Genomic DNA, 18,009 nt, shown 5'->3' on the forward strand with positions numbered 1-18,009 from the left:
CAGCCCGGTGAGTTTCCCTGACATTTGTGAAAATTTTCGCGCGGCTGCCAGGTATATTGGACCTCGCGCTATCTTCCTATCTTCCGCCACCGCTGCGGACGTCTGTCACGTACACCAACATTCCGAACGTATTCAAGAGAAACGCGTCAGGCCTGTCCGATTTCTTCCACTCGAATATTCTGAGTCTTTATAACGACATATCTATTTAATTTGTAATACTTTTATTTATTCTACAGACGTCAGTGTGTCTGTGCAATATTACGCAATAGTTTGTAAGTAAAGATGGACGTAGAGGTAAAACGGTAGACATTTGGTAGGAATTTTTTCATAGCAATTGATTGTTAAAATTTTTATCTTTTCCTGTTCGTTCGACAATAATTACACGTACAGTTGCTTTCGCTGATAGCACATCACTAATTTGGTAATGGTACACTGAAAAAAATTTCTGGTTGAATATGGACGAATCAGATAATTCCTTTAGGATTTACCAGAATTTCTGTAGGATTACAGGAATTCTGGTAAATCCTAAAGGAATTCTGGTAAATCCTAAAGGAATTATCTGATTCGTCCATATTCAACCAGAAATTTTTTTCAGTGTAGTGTTATCGGAGAGGACGATTTCGTTTTACTCGTAATTAATTTGTTCATCTGGCGAAAGCGCGCGAACGTAAATAAAATAATCGCGCTCGCGAAATAATCCGTTCGGCGGTATACGCCCGTGGTTTATCGACTCCTCGTACAGCATACTGCTGTGCTCGCAGACCTGAAATAGACGAGGGGGTTTAGGTCGCGTTCGAGGTAAACGACCGATTGTCTACACGATCTAGAATGCTTCCGGAAATCTTGGCAGCACCGCGAATATCAACCTAATCGCAATAAATTCGTTAAGTTTACCACCCGCGGCGTGGAAAACAAACGTCGGCGCGTGTGTAACGTCGAATCGATACACGCAGGCACGCAATCGGTGTGTTACGTTCCACTCGTTTATTAAAAGCAGCGTGATAAATCTTTCCTAGAAATTTTTTCTTACACCAAGGAAACATTTAATTTTTACCCCGGGATAAATAGTCGGCGGTAGAGTCGATTCACGCGCGGACGCGGCAACTTGCAGGAACTCGGAGATATATTGCTTCAAGAAATAATCTAATCTCGCGGAAGAAACGGAGTGAGCACGACCGAAACGTCGCAAACGGGTCAAATGTACAACGCACGGGAAGCAACTGGTCGCCTTTGGCCATTCGCCAGTTTATGCACCCGGTTTCTCGTCCCTCGGTAAATTTTCATTATCGATTCCGACGACCGAGTCGATCGAAATCAGAAACTGAGTGTCTGAGATACTTGATGACAATACAGTGCTTTCGCTTGATTATCCCGTAACTTGGATTCAATATGGGACTTTTTAATGCCACTGCACTATGCATTAAAATTAACGGTTCTCCGCTAGCGATAGCGCGATGCTATTCCGAGATCAAACGGGCCGGCAGTATGTGTTCCTTTTTTGCAGTATACTACAATTGACGCATTTACAACTGCGAAAGTTCACGGAATTTTCATCGAGGGCGTTTAATTGAATTAATTATCGGCTGTCGATTGACCGCTCGAACGTAACATTCAGGAATTCTCGCATTTCCTGATCGCGCGTTGCTATCTGCTCGCAGGTGATATCGCACGCGAGCTTCCTCTTGTACATCAGGAAAAGCGTCGGCAGACGGCCAGCAGCGGGTGTCTAATTCCAGACTAATTACTTTCCCGCCGTCAAAGAGACGTGCTAAATTCGTTATGCGGGCCCCCGGGCGATGGCTACTATCCATCGTTGACGCGGTCAACTAAAATCAAACGTATGAGATAGCTGTCGTGGGGCTCCATAGTTTTCATACAAATAATACCGTACAAGATGCGCGCGATGAAACTCTATAAAAATATTTTGCGCTATTTATATTTCGCAGTAAATTTCCGTTATCCTATTTGAAATGCTAATCTTCTTTTAAAATAAGAGGACAATCCGCCGGCATGACGACGAGTTAAATCTCTCTTTATTCAATTTTAAAGATTAAGCTTGGCGCATTTTTAGGAGGAAGTAATTTATGTGTTCGCAAGAGCTAATGATAATTGTTTAAGGGAACTCTTTATTAAAGAGAAAGCGAGTAGTTCGGAAATTTGTTTTTCGACGAATCAATTTCTAAATTATTTACAAATAGAATTGCATTTTGTATGAAGAAATGAAGAGTTCATAAATTTATGCCGATATTTTTCTAACGTTCGTTGTTGTGATGTAGTGTGTTGAGGCTACCTAAGCTATGTGATCCCGGTAGTACGCAGATGCTGAAATAATCTCGTAGGCTTAATATAGGCAGTAGTATTTTGAGCGCAACTGAGTAACGAGTCCAATTATCTCTAATAAAGTCCTAATTTTGACATTCCACAGCAGATTAAGTTTTATGGTGGTTTTTGCGCCTAGCTTGTATCTTTTATGTATATTTAATGAATTTAATAATACGGTGTGATATACTTTGAAGATAATTACGTGGCACGATAAAGTAAATCCGAAAATATTTAAATTGTAATTTGATGTAACTCAGAAATTATACGTGAATTGGACCTAATTTGTTGATTCAAATATCAAGAAACTCATCGCGGTTCTATAGGAATAAAAATATTGAGTTAACGCAGATGTTTAATAAAACGGTAACAATTTGGCTACGAATTGTGCAGAGAGAATGATTTTAATTATTCCAATTTCCGAAATTTTAATTAACTTTGTTGAATTTTCTCCATTACAGGAGCTGGAATTAAGAATAGAAACGCAGAAACAAACGCTGCAGGCTCGTGATGAGAGTATCAAGAAGCTCCTCGAGATGCTCCAGAACAAGGGGATGGGTGAGGCATTGCTTGCAATTTTTTAAATTAATTATTTTAACATTAATTAATTATTTTAACACTGCATTTTATAAACAAAAAACTTAATGTATCGCAAGATTAAGAGAACCATACGAAATCAAACGAAGTTAAGTAAATCAAATAAAAATAGATAGACTTAGATTTTATCTTAATGCAAAATCATGATGACATACGCGATTTTTTATCCGATTTACATTTTAGCACAATAATATGAACGAATAACAATAGCCATTTTTTAATGCTTGTCCAATTTTTAAGAATAATTGTGAACTGGAAAATCATGTAATAGGCTTAGCGTAAAAAATTTATTTCCATATTTATTCTAATAAAACATATATTACAATAAATGCAAACAAAATGTAAAATACGCGTATAAACTCTAACGCACATTGGATTAACAGATAAAGTAATGAAATAGCAAATTTTATTGAAATAGATCTTTACGTTTTCACATTAAAACTTTCAAATTTGATTTCCACGTGATTTTTCAGTCCACATTTATTTCAAACAAAAATATTGTTTTCTGCCAATGCGGATAAGCTTTTATTTAGAAATTTTCTTGCATGATTGTCATATAATTTTTCCGAATATATATTGTGCTCATAAACGACTTCATGTAGCAAATATACAATAGCGAGTGATCAGAATTTACATTTGCGAATATCTTGTTCGCAAATAAACGACGCCCAGTATCGTTCTTCTCTAACGAAGGGAAGACTCAATTTCCTGCAACGAAATTTTTCGCGCAAATGCCGTCGGTCGTTCTCGACAACGGTTCATCGAGTTATCTCGTTAAGCCACGGACCGCAATTCGCCTAAGACGAATCTGCGCTTTGAAATCGTTATTGTGATTCATACAAAAGCAAAACTCTCGTCCTGTCCTTGCCGTGAAGCTTACGGTGCATAATCCGAAAGCATGCTGCGAGAGAATTAATCTTGCAAAATAATTTTACGAAAGCAAGGATGCTTTCAAGAGTTGGGATGATGTCCTTATGAACAAAGTTTCAGTTCACGCGACACTTATTAAAGTAAATTGCCGTTTATACATGCGCTCGGGCATAAAACTGGATGCGCTGCATTGACAGTAGACGCGATTAATACAAATAAGGGGAGGGGAGAAATAAATCCTTTTAATTAATAATATTTTATTTATTGCAATGCAGATTTGTGTGTTGTACTAATCATAATATAAATAGTTAAGTATGATAGTAGCACAGAGTTGGAGAGTAATTAACAAAGATTGCGCTCGAATAAACTGTCACGATCATCTTATCAGGATCACTTATTCGTATATACAAATATACACATATACATACGTACACACAGACACACACACAGACACACATACCCACAGTTGCATCAGTCCAAAAACCTGGAACCAAACAGTTCCTCCAAGAGTTCCTCGTTACTTTCTGTTGTTCTAGGAAAAGAGGAGGAAAGGATCATGTTCCAGCAGATGCAGTCGATGGCCCAGAAGCAGGTCCTTAAGCTATTTTTATCCGTCGCCATACATACTCATAATTATAAATTTATGTATATATATGTATATATATATATGTATACATACATTATGCATCTCGTACATATATGTATATACATATATATGTGTGTCACTCTCATTTCGATCGACGCTCATTACGCATTTTCGATACGCATATGTGTATACACGCATTGCCATTAATAATCTGCCTATTTTGATCGGTCCACTTTACGTGTATACACGTATGCGCTAACATTAATCGCTGCCCATCGTTCTGTACGAGTAGTTGCTTGCAAGTAGCTTGCAGTTATTGCACCGCCAGTGGCTTTACTTTTTGCCCCGTGTGCCGTGCTCACGCTTGAACTTCTGTGTCACCTGAGATCTGAGAAAAGAAAAAAGAGAGAGAGAGGAACAAAACGGACGAAAGAGAAAACGAGACAGGCGAACGCCAGGGGGTGAGCGGAGTTTGGCCCTTATCTTTGCATGGGGCGGCCCACTCTCGATTCAGGGACCACAACAGGGTATTGCGAGCCCACCCCGCCTGCCTGTCGTGTGACTCTACTCTCGATCGTTGCCCCGCAAAATCGATTGGGCTCTCGCGAGCGACGGAACGGTTATCCGTTCTGTGTTCCGCAATACAGGCGAGATTAAGGTACGGTATGCACATGCGAGATCGGGGGACTGCGATAGGCAATTGCCGGTCGATGCTTCGGTCAAGAGGCGCGGAAAATCCGCAGATCGAAAAATTTGCAGCTGCGACAACGTGGAGGATCTGGTCATCCGGGGATCCGATTAAAATACGATCTGAGGATCTCGGGATTCGCGGATGTGTCCCTAATATTGAACGGTACAGAGCTTCCAGAACTCCAAAATCTCGATAAAAGTCTGAAAGAAATTGAAACAAAATATTCTACTACAAATTTTAAGAAACGGGTGAGAATACATGAAACATTAAAATAGAAATGAAAGCATCCGAGAATCCGATGATTTCGATAGTTGAAGAATTCGTGTACTTTACAAAGATTTCGACAACTCAGGAATTTTCGTTCGAGGCTTTGAAGTGGTGTAATATCTCTCCTCATGCAGGTCGTAATAATTGTGCGCCATATCCTGAAAAAAGTTTCTTGCTTTGTTACAATTGAAACTGGGATATTATTTGAATTAGAATTTAACTCAGCAGCGGTGGTCCGTTTCATCAAGTAATTTTCTGCAATTATTTATAATAATGAAAATCCGTGCAAAATGTTGGGAAATGCGCGCTTAATGAATAGAAAAGAGAATTCAACTTCGGCGTACGTTACATTCATCTAGGATGCGACTCTCTTTTTGTGACGTGACTTGTGCAATCGGCGCTGCTCGCAATCAAAATATTTCGGTGCGTTTCGAACCAGCTCGCGATGTTCTATTTATTCCGGTTTGACAGCGTTTCTCCCTGTAGAGAAGGAAAATCGAATCAGAGGTGGAAAATCGACGGGGATTCACGCCGCCACTCAGCGACTTTACACATTTACATGTACACGTACCATATACAGACACACACGCACACGTCTTCCAGCACACGCGCATATTCGCATCCATGTCGCGTTCAGCGTGCACGCAAAATCGCGGGTTTACTCTCTCGCAGGTGTTTTGTACGCGCACTTTCCTTCGCGCAAGAGTTTTCAAAAATTCACGCCTACAAACGCGACTTTATCGCTCCTCTGTACCTTTGTCGCGCGCAAGGATTGCGGAAATCTCCGAGGAATACGCCGAGAATGTGTCAGAAGGAGTTTGTCAAGTCATCGCTTTTTTGCGAGTATTGCTTTACCGTCTGGTTCAATTTTATGGAATTTTCGATACCCTACGGCGCCACGCGTGCATTTCCAACATGCCGTAAACTTATATTACAGATGTAAAGTTCGCGTCGACAGAGAATCTCTGTCGCCGGATGATGCCAAAAGGGCATTTAGCACTTTACCGCGATCGAGATTATAAAGAGATCGTATAGTTTCGCGACAAAACTTGTACTACGATCGCATTAATCTGTCTGCTAAAAAGTCGTCCCGTGTCACATTTGGATATTTCAAGTAAATACTGTTCGCTTCACGCTTGAAAATTTGCGCACGTTTGCGACGTATATTTGCGTCGATTCTCCGTGGACAAGATCGCCGGGAGAATTACTCGCGTTAAGTCCGAATGGCACAGAAACCCGTGAATTTTTGAAGCGTCAACATCCCTCCATCGCTTTCTCTCACTCAGCAACTGTCGCTGCTCCGCTGTACTGTCACATAGCGAAATGAGCATATTTAGATTGTTAGTCTCATAAAAGAGTTTCTGAGCACCTGAGCACTGCCATCAGCGTGAACACATCGCCGTCACCATGTCCGCTCTGCCTTTCATGCAATCCGTGTTAGATGGTCTTTAGAGCAGACCTAGACCATGTACCTCCCGTGATACGTTCTCGCGTTTACAGTGCCCACCCTTCGTTTATAGCCCGTTCTCGGTACACGGAATGCGAAGTCGTTCGGAAAAGCCGCTATTATTTCGCCTGTCTTTTTTTTTACGGTTCTCCGTCTACGGGGAACACCGTCGACTATAGTGTCATTTGGCGACTATGTTTCGCCCGTTGCAGCCGACGAGCTTGTTTCTTCCGCGCTTTTCGACCCACTTTTGCCGCGTTCACGTTCCCATTCAGTCATGGCTTCACCTCACACGCGCCGCTTTTCGCCCGCGTATTTCTTTGCAAGATTACATATCCCCTGTTGTTCCGCCGCAGCTTTGCTGCATTTGCATTTTCGCAAACGCGCCTAAAATATTAGCGAGCGAAGTTTCGTCAGAGAAAATCGTTCAGAAGTTATCTGTTACTCCATTCGATCGAACGATCAAATTTTTCGCGCGCTAAATCTTAATTTTACCTACAATCGTGAATTCATTTCCGTAAATGTCTGCGAAATTTAGCACCACGCGAATCAGCGTTTCATTTAAAAATTAATGATTCCTTTGAAACCAAAGGAAGATAAAGGTATAGTACACGTTGATAAAGTGTACATTGCTTCATATCGCGGTCAGTTATTATATATAACGTTTTTCACGAACAACGTCGCATTCGCTGTCTCGCTCGGTCTCCTTGCACTCTCGTGTTCATGCCTGTTAGACTTAGGACTTAGACGGAGTCTATGTAGCTTAAGTGGCACTCGAAGTCGAAAGTGATTCGACAGAACGAAAAAAATTGACAGACCCGTGGCACTTGATCCGTGCAGTTTCAAACACGAATTGAACGGAGCAAGCACGTCAACATTGCCCACCAACAGCACGAAAAATCTTTCACTCCCTCCTCGTTCTTTCTTTCTCTCATTCTGTCACCGAAAGCAAAAAATTTATATCGCACAATGTTAACCTTCACTTGTTCTCTCCTCTTCCTCTGAAAACTACTTTGAGCAAACTCTTGAGCGATCAGCTGCACCAGCACCAAAGCCTGTCTCGTTATTCATTGTGACAACTTAGCAGCACGAGCATTGTATCATGTTATCACCAATCCAGGGCCGTGTACCCTCAACCCCTAGTCCAGTTCGTCTCAACCAATCCCTTGAAATCCTTCGACAAGTGTTCTATGCCGTGATTAAAATCGATACAGTTTCGACAAGTTCGAAAAGTTGACGCTAGAGACACGCGATTTGCTTGGCGACGATTGAAACGACGACAATTGCTTTGCATTATTTTATATTGAAATCGGTGTTTGTAGCATCGACGTTCGAATTTGTTGAAATTACAGTGATTTTAATCACTGGCTTCAATCTCTTAATTACCTGCTTTCGGACAAAATGCGCGCGAGCGAAATACAGATGTTATCTCGTGATTCTCGGCCAAGAATACGCCAAATTCCCGGTGACGAATTAACGCCACGAGCGTGTAGAAGACGTTTCCCGATTAGCTCGAGGAAGAAGGGCGCACATTCGACGCCGAGGGGGAAACCACTCGGTCCAATTTCCTCTCTTTTCACGACAAATTTCTCCGGGTATAAGCCGATCTCGACGCGACAGGCGCGCGGGCGCGCGCAGCAATTAATAGCTGCAATCTCGTTGCACGTAATTAATTGCCGTAATTCAGGCGAAGTCTTCGAAGTAATGTACTTTGAGTATCATTCAAGAAACAAAAGGAAATTAAGTTTTTGAACTGGGAAAGAGGGAAGTTATTAAAATGCCTATAATAAAAGTATGTCTGTCATATGCATATATGCATTAAATTGTCTGAAGCTGTCAGTTCTATATATAACAAACTTATTTTTACATATACTCGTATTTATATATTAGTCTGCTTTTGTGTTTCCCACTGCATATTTCACATTAATATGCAATTAATATAAGCTCATATAAAATAACGTAATTTATGTAATTTATAAGTTTACGTAATTTCGATGTCATAAAAATTTTTCACCGTAAAGCAGGTAACTAAAGATACGATGAAGAAGCGGATTCGTAGAAATGAAAATACGAGTTTTTAAAAAGTATGTAACGGCCATGTGAATAGAGAAACAGGAACACGTAGTCCTGTTTCGCCAAATTACAACTCTACGTGAAGCCACGTGTTTTCCTCTACCTTTCTCTTTGCACCCTACATGTTGAACAATTCAAGAACGATTCGTCCACGATGCCTTTATTCGATGACCTCGGTCAAAATGAGATAATTTATCAGCTCGTACACAACATTACGAACCATCATGCACATATATATTCTGCAAAACACAAGAACTCTATTCTCGGAATGGGTTCTGCATTCGCGGTGCATAATGACGGTAAATTTGTTCCATTAATCTAATTCGATAGATCGGATATTAGATGAATCATCCAATTAAACGATACGTCACCGAATCAGCTAGTCATGGGACGAATCGTCCGCCGCTACCATTATTGTCCGAACACGATCGAACATAAAGACGTCGACGAGAAAGCAGACGGCCGATCGCAGGAAATGAAGGAACGAACAGCGCGTGGAAAATAAATTCGGGAGAAAATATTGGAAGTAATTAATAACAGCTGCGATTGGAATGCGATTGGAATGAGCTGCTTTGGATGTGTAGGCGATAAGATTACGTTAGCCACCCTCCCCCCGTTCGCGCGGGGAAATATCACGCCCGCATATCCGCCTATGTCACGTCATTCACTATCCGTCACTAACCACAAGTACAATTACTATCACCACCACATGATCAGCCATCACCGTCATCGCCGCGGTCACTACGAGTCATCACCCATCGACTACAACACAACAACCACAACTACAAGTACTACCACAACTACAATTACAACATCACTACGTAGCTCGAAATTAGGGACTGGCGGTACGCACGTGACTTCCTACCCCATGAAGCCCCGCCATGGAGAACCCAACAGGTACACTGATTACACACTGTTAAAGCTAGCGCCGGACCCGGTGCAGGTGCAGGGGCGAAGCTACTTGTCCGAAATCGCGCCGAATTTCTTTTTTCTCCAGTGAGGAATTTTTTCTCTTTTTATGGATAATATAATATAATATTATAGATAATCTCTCCTAGAGTACTCGAACGATCAGCCGCTGTCTGATAGGATGTGTCACACGTGTACATATACATACTTAAGTAAAGTATACGTCTCGTGTGAAAAGCTTGTCTTCAAGAGAGCCACCGCGTGCAAAAGAGGCCCTCGCGAAATATCACTCGTGAAAATTAAAATTGATCGTAATTTCAAGTTTTACACATTTTTGTACAACGTGGAAAATGAATATAGCAGGGCATAAGCCGCATTAAGATAAATCACGTAATTTATATTGGTAATATTTATATTTTAATTTATAGCTATGTAAAACTTTCTTTGCCCGATTCTGTACAACTAAAGAAATTCATGTGGTATAAATACCTTTCGACGTTGGAAGTTGGAAAATTACGAGGCAGCGACTCAAAATGTCCCTTGAAACACGAATTTGTTTGACGTAAAAGATTTAACTGCATTTGTGTTTCTACGTTTATGAGATCGAAATGTGTATTCAGCTAAGAGATAGAGGTTACTTCGCGATGCGATTCCAAAACTATTCTGTCGAAATGAAGTCACGTCGGCCGTAATATCGTCGTTTGTATTCGTTGAATTACGCACGCTCACGCATGCTGAATTAGGGAGTCGAATTAGACGCCGCGCGCGAATATAATACGTCTAAGCCTCTGCCTTCTTGGCTCATCGAGATTAATTGCACGTTTGCCATCTTCATCGTGTCGCTGTCTAAAATTCTCTCCGGTACTTCATTCATCGTCGTGTACTACGTCTTTGCTTGTATGTGCCTGGATAAGTGTACGCATCGTACAGTGGCTCTCGATCAGTGACATATGCTAAATTCACGTAAGCCATCATTGATACGATAATAAACGCGCACGCGCTGCGGCGTTGAGATAGATGTAGGGAAGGTCGGATCTATTCGGTTAACTCTGATATACGGCTAATACTATTTGTAACAATAATTTCTAAATTTATAAATTGCTTGCGGATTGCAACAAAAAGGAACGAGAATGAGATAAAAATATGAGACAGAACGAGAATTCGCGGTACAAAACCTGTGGTTTCGATTCTTTTGAGAAAAACATATAAATTTGTAAGTTTCGAAAATTTACATAATTTTCACATAACCACATTGGAAAATACACGTAGAATTTTACATTATTAAATTGATATAAGTGGTATAGATTATTATGCAGTTTCAATAAGGATTATTATCAAATGATACACTCTTTTGCAAGAATTAGCAGTCAGCTAATTGACGATTCTTCGCGATGTAATTAAATTGTTCGAACGTATCTGCAATCACTTTATGTTCATCGATTGTATGCTAATTAGTCATACAGCTAATTATATTGCGAACTTACTACAGTTCTGCAAAATATGCTGTAATTTTAGCTCTTTTTTACAATGATGTAACATATGATTGTTACTAATAATAATCAATTTATCAATTTAATAGATTATTTTACAATGAGTTATATATAAATATATATAATTCAATGGGTGAATTATCTCCTCAACATGGGTATTTTTTAAATAGAAATTTATCTCGTGGAAGATCAATTAACAAACACCGATATATTTTATTTAGCTCGTATTACTGGCATTCTCTTTTTATTTATCGACAATCCATTAACAATTTATTGATGTAACCGAGTAAATTCGATATCTTTCCTACGCTCGGGAGATTTTTGCTGTCGAGAGAAACTCCCGACAAGTAAAATTCTCGTTTACCGACGACGAGTGGTTGCTCGCCGTCGTGCGTTCACCAGAGCATTTTATCGTCGACAGTTGCTCTCGGACAGCGAAAGTCTCGGTTAAAGAATTACATCACGGCGTTAAAACTCGCCTCTCGTGGCGTTCGCGCGACTAATCTGGAAACACAAAGTACCCCCGAGGACAAAAAGAAATGAGAGATCGACTCTCCTCGCGTGCAATACGCGAGAGAGTACGAAAGAAAGAGAGAGTGGTCATCAACGGCATTCGTATTCCAAACGACATTCGGCCGAGTTTTGACGATCAGAAGGATGGACGACACACGCTACGAAAAAGTCTACGTCAGGCTGTACGAGACTTTTGGCTCGTCCCGTAAGAGAACAACTTTCATATCTATATATTACACTTTTCTCTCCTCGATATTCTCTATATACATACATATATATATAATCTTTTTCTCTATATATATATTTATTTATTTAATACAATATATACGGAGCCACACGTGATACCGCTATATACTATACACATCCCCATCATCCTTCCGCGAGTATATCTTATACATATGGAATGTCCAGGCTCTTTATATGTATATATATATATGCACCGTCTCGTTACATGCATACGTACGCGCACGAGCGCACTTGCTGCGTATGTACGTGTGCATAAACGTACCGTGTTACAGATGTACATTAACATACACACCCACACCACTTTTATGTATTTGTTCTGCCATCATCTCGGCTGTTGATTCACTGAATGTTAACGCCCATTTATATATATACTCTCTCTTCTCGTTCTTGTACGCCTCAGACACGTTCTTGCCCATCACGACTTACCGCTATCATCGCCAATCGTCGTTATCGATGCACGAGCAGCGGGACGGTCCGAAAGTCGTCAAGTCGCGTCAAGGCAAGCCGATTCCAGGCCCAAGGGAGGACTTTGCGACTGTTTGGCACCGACCTGGTGCGAGATGCGATAACACGACGTCGTTCTCCTCGCGTAATCTTACTGTCTTATCCTCTCTATCATAACACCATTCGTATTTCGCCGATGGGAGTACCGGCAGATCGGCCATTTCTCGCGCCTATCGTGATTAGCTTAATAGCGTTTTCGACTGGACCAGGATTAATCGCTCCGGGCGCGATTAATGACGTCACGAGTTCGGTTTTAGGCTACTGGACAAATAACCCAAACGCAACCCATACCATTGCGAATTGATCCATCAGTGCCAAGAAGCTCTGTAAGGTTCGAGTCAGGTTACACGTGCGTGTTTATTGTAGAACGAAGCATTCTTTGACGATAATAACGCGCAAGTTTACCGATAAATATTTCGATTTTATCGTAAAGTTAAAACGAATACTGTAACTAGAATCTAACCCAGATTCATAACACATTTTCGGTCGAACATATGCTCCTAGGATCTTGGGGTCAATCGCTCCGGGAGCGCTGAAACCCATGTCAGTTGCAGTCAGTCGAAAACGCTACAAGTGCTTCGATTACGCGGTCTGATTAAAATATCTCAAAATAGACTTCTGACAGACTTTTTTCACTTGCTTGCTAACTCTGTTTTATTTCAAGATTTTACTCCACGTGTGCATCGCGCATTACGTTTATTTTATTTTTATTTTCGAACAACTGTTCTCCAGATTGAGAATAACCTGTATTGTTACGCTCTACGGAGAAATCGCTTGTTATATTTATTGAATGTAATTCATTCGGGGAAATGCACCGGTCTGCCGGCACTTCCACGACTCATACACGAACTCATCAAGATGCGTATCCGTGCGCGAGCGCTTAGCCTCGCAGGCGATGAGTAACCAGCGTTCCCTCACCGGCTCATTGCTCTATTTTCTTCTTTCATCGAGCCGATAAAACTCAAGCCCCTGTTACTCACGCCCGCGGAACACCGATACGCATCCACACGTGCATTCAAAAGAGATCTTGTCCATACGACGTGGCCGCGTTTCGAGCTAGCAATAGCTAGGAATAGCTAAGAAATCGCGAATTGCTATTTTTTTTTGTCGATACGACAATTACAAATTCTCGTGCATTTCCAAACGATCTCTTCGACAAAATCGCACCGTTGATCGCGACGGAGACCGACGGGTTCTCCGGGAAAAGATCGGGTGAAATACGAAGGAATACGTGTTAACGTAGCACGATGACAAATCATCGAAACGCCGCGCGCAGAAAAATGGACAACGATGTCGGCCGTACGTCGCGGTGGGCGAAAGAACTGCGGCGGCGCCCGGCGTCCGGAAGAGGATCACCGTGAGAAAAATTTAATAAAAAAAAAAAAGGAGAGAAATTTTCAAACAAGCATATTGAAATGTTAGAGCGTGACCTTGCGACCGTGAGATCGTCGAAAGGACCTAACGTGGCGTTACCGATCGACGATCGTCGATCGTTATCAGTGATCGGTGCGGTGCCAATCGAATCTCAGAATAACAATCAGGCGATAAAGACGCGAGTTCAGAGCCAGACAAAGATCTGATCCTGAAATAGAGAGAGAGAGGGAGAGGGCGAGGAATGAATGTCGAGACACGTGGACGAGGAGTTCCTCGCCGCTTCTGTCGGCGAGAATCGTTTCGACTCCTCAAACGCATTTTTTTTTCGGAGTGACGAAAACGCCTTTGCACTGTTCGGAGAAGAGAACGAAGAAGATTGTTTTGGAAGGAGGCTCGGCGGTACGTCGCTTTTCTTTCGTCAACCGGGACGCTGCCGGTGCCACTTCCGCTTCCTCGAGACTGTCCCGCGAATCGAGAGATCGAAGGATGAAAATAGCGTGCGTCATTCACAGCCAGAGTGCGCAATGAAGAGGAAATACTGTTCGGAATTTCGATAAAGGACTAAATTGTCCATCAAAAATAAATCGACAGTTCATTTATAACGAGATGGAAAATTACCGTAAAATATTATGATATAGCATTTCGCTTCCAGTCTATCAGTTTTTGTTTTTACGTATCTATACGTAGAAGCGGATGCTGTTATTTGTTAGTTTTATGTCACCGTTATTTTTCAATCTCTGTCTTTTTTAAGTTCTTGTTGAAACGTGACAAAATAAAAATGATTCTATCGTGTGTGATATGTCACAGACTTTTTGTGCGTTTTATGTTAATATTTTTATGTCTAACAGACGTTTCCAAATTAATTTTGTTCATTGTAATAAATAACTCTTCAAGTATGCGATACAGCAGTGGATGACATTACGCACAAATGAAACTACCTCAACGAACTCCGAAAGAGAGATGAGAAACACGGGGGCAGTCTCATGCGTTAGCGAAGCCGCACCCAACCAACCATCTTTATAGTCACATCTCTGAAACCGCACCACTGCATACTTCACATCCAAGAAAATATAAAAAAGAAATCAGACAACATCTCAACTACATCATCAAACAGACAAAAAAAAAAGATATTAGATCGCGAGATCGCGCTAGAGAGACACGACAGAGAAAAGAAACGGCGGCGCGAGAAAGAGTCGACGACCTGTAACCGTCTTCCCCGTTTGTTGCTTCTGTTGTATCAGGAGCTCAAAGCGACGAACGAGAGCTTGAAGAGTCTGCAGACGCAGCTGGAGCTCGCGTACGCCTCGACCGCGTCCTCGGGACATCCGGTGGTCGGTGGCAGCGGCATCAGCGGATTGGCGGGCGCATCGGTCATCGGACTAGGTAGCGTATCGGGGGGTGCAGGCGCTGGGGGCTTCGGCGGCGGTACCGTCCTCGGAGGTAGCGTGGCGGTTCCAGGCGGCGTGCCCGGTAGCACCACCCTGACCGCCATCATGGAGACGAAAGACGCGCGCATAACGACCCTGGAGAAGGAGGTGGCGTTGCTGGAGGCCGAGATGCAGCGTATTAAGGAGTGCGGTGGTAGACTGCGGGAACAACTGCTCAAGGTCACCGCTGTGCCAAACAGCGGTGGTACCGTACAGCAGCAGCAACAGCAGCAATTTGGTGGTATCATGCAGTCGACCGGCCTGGGTGGTCAGCAACAGCCCGGCACGTTGGCCCTGCCCAGGGGACCGTCCATGATGACCTCACTGGTACCGTACGGTGGCCACGGGTCATCCGCTGCACTAACCAGTTCGTTGCTTGCCGGTTCGACAGGTGGGACTACCACCGGGAGTGGCGTCGGGCTGGGCGTCGGTGGCGGTTCCTCGTGCCTGGCCGGCATCTCGTCGGGCACCACCACAGGCGTGGTCAATCCATATACCGATCGCTACGCCACCGATCATCATCCTCATCAGCTGCATCATCACCAGCATCACCATCACCACCATCTTCACCAGCAGCAGCAGCTGCAGCAGCTGCAGCTGCAGCAGCAGCAGCAGCAGCAGCAAATGCAGCAACACTTGAAACAAATAGAGCCGGCGGCGGCTGGCGCCCTTGCGCTGCATGCTCACACCTTCAACAAGCACGATCTGAACTTCAAACGGCAAGTAAGTTTCTTCATCAACAACGTGCGCATCGAAAAGAACGATGTCGTCTAGGGCGGCACCTGGGACGGCGCGGGAGGGCGGGAGTTCCTTCTTCAGTCACAGGTACACGAGGATTACGATCGCGTCGTCGTCTTCGTCGTTATCGTCCTTGTGTGTCATCGTCGTCCTCGTCGTCGTCCTCGTCGTCATCGTCGTCATCGTCGTCATCGTTGTCGTCGTCGCCGTCGCCGTCGCCGTCGTCGTCGTCGTCGTCGTCGTCGTCGTCGTCGTCGTCGTTGTCGTCGTCGTCATCGTCATCCTTGTCATTGTAGTTCTCGTCGGCTAGTTTCGAGAACCATCGAGATCGGAAAGAACTGGGTTGATGAGGTCGTTTCGAGAAAAGAGAAAGAGTTGCAGATAGCTTTCTAGCTGTTGTTCTCGTCGAGGGCGACCATCTGAGAGGAAGGAAAATGAGCGTCTTCGGGGAAGAGGCTAGATCACCGTGAAGAGGCGATCTAGGTGACAGAAGGTCGAAGAAAATGGCATACATAGTACGTAGGATGACTTCTCTGTCGAAGGGAGAGGAAGCTGAAGAGCTAGCGCCTGTGCAAGAGCGAGTCGCCGAGTCGAGACGGCGACTTCCGCGCTCGAGGATCTTTCGATTCTCTTCGTCTTCTTCTCCGAAATATCGCGTATTACGCACGTACGAGGCGGGAGTCTGTGAGAATTAAAACGATGACGCGGATGATGAACGATCTCGGTCCACACTTCGCACCACAATGTCCCTGCTGAACCCATCACGGCTGTGTTTTAAAAAGTTAAATTTTTATTACCGGACAGTGGCTCGGGAATGTACATATTCACAGCACTGTTAAGTTTTTATCGGACTTTCACATTATGCAACTATTCGCGTAAATATAAGCTCAACTATCTTAACAAGTTAATCGAATACTCGGTAAATAGTCCATGTGATATTTATGTTAGTTTTGTGAAACTAAATTAATTTACTTGGATATATATATTAGATACTTAAAGATAAACTTATAAAATTTTTTAAAAGTTATTTACTTGACAATATAATATTAGTTTAGTACTAAAGAGAAATTTTGGAAATATTTTTCGTAAAGGGCGTTGCAAATCTTGTTGTTTAGTACGAAAACGTTACAGTTTCACGAAACAATCCCTGATACAAGATACGATTATTTCGAAAAATGTCTTCGGAAAAAGAGTTTTGGGACAGTACTTTTTTCCTGGCTTATATTATAAATTATTCGTCTTCCTATTTGAATAATCGTATGACGTGAAAAAGAGAAGAATAAATTGGATATGGAAGAAAATAAAACAAAAATGTTGAGAATCGGAAAATGACGATCAAATCGTTTGATAAAAGATTGAAGCGAAGATTTGACAAGAGAAGAGGAACGTGTTTTGTGAAATCGATGATAATATAGCAGAACAAGTTATGTTAATTTCGAGGCTGGATGCAGTACCGAACGTACTTGCATACTATTCCAACTGTAGAATATGCTGAACGGTGGCGGGAACATTTAGTCAGAAATAGTATCTTTAGCCGTAAATAGAGATCACTTAGACAAGATTTTGTCGCACGCACGTTTCCCTGAACAAGGTAGTGCATTGCTCCTTAGTGTATGTCGCTCCTGCGAGTACGAGTGGGCGTTCTCGAAAGACGTCTACGCACGCGTTAATTTAAACGAACGAACTTGCAAACTTCGGATTCGAACTTTGCAAATTGCGTTTCGCTCGACACGAGCAAGTTATCGTCTAGGCGGGCGAAAATGTCTCGTCGGGCGTGCGATCGGCCTAGCGTTATCAACCGCCGTTACCAACTTTCCCGTCTTTCTTCCTGGAGGAGCCCTAGGAGTTATTAATGTGCATTTAGAGTAACGTAAAATCATGTAAGCGATCTCGCCATAAATGTGTCCCGTGTCGAGCCGCGAAACCGGGGACCGAGTTCGTTTTACTTCTCACCGACT

The 18,009-nt window shown here is 42.6% G+C and overlaps 1 protein-coding gene across 5 annotated transcripts in view; it reads left to right on the forward strand.

Moving 5' to 3' along the window:
• Positions 1 to 18,009, forward strand: part of LOC105568593 (ELKS/Rab6-interacting/CAST family member 1) — a 62,527-nt gene that overhangs the window by 20,399 nt on the left and 24,119 nt on the right. For 3 of the 5 annotated variants that reach the window (XM_012024396.1, XM_012024397.1, XM_012024398.1), the window contains exons 3-4: positions 2,781 to 2,877; positions 4,323 to 4,378. In XM_012024396.1, the coding sequence (XP_011879786.1) occupies positions 2,781 to 2,877; positions 4,323 to 4,378 (153 nt within the window). Of the gene's footprint in view, positions 1 to 2,780; positions 2,878 to 4,322; positions 4,379 to 15,127; positions 16,037 to 18,009 lie in introns of all 5 variants that reach the window. The other 2 variants (XM_012024395.1, XM_012024399.1) reach the window with 1 other exon arrangement.

Source organism: Vollenhovia emeryi, unplaced genomic scaffold (genome assembly GCF_000949405.1).
Source record: "Vollenhovia emeryi isolate VEMERY1.0 unplaced genomic scaffold, V.emery_V1.0 DF939128.1, whole genome shotgun sequence".
Taxonomy (NCBI): domain Eukaryota; kingdom Metazoa; phylum Arthropoda; class Insecta; order Hymenoptera; family Formicidae; genus Vollenhovia; species Vollenhovia emeryi.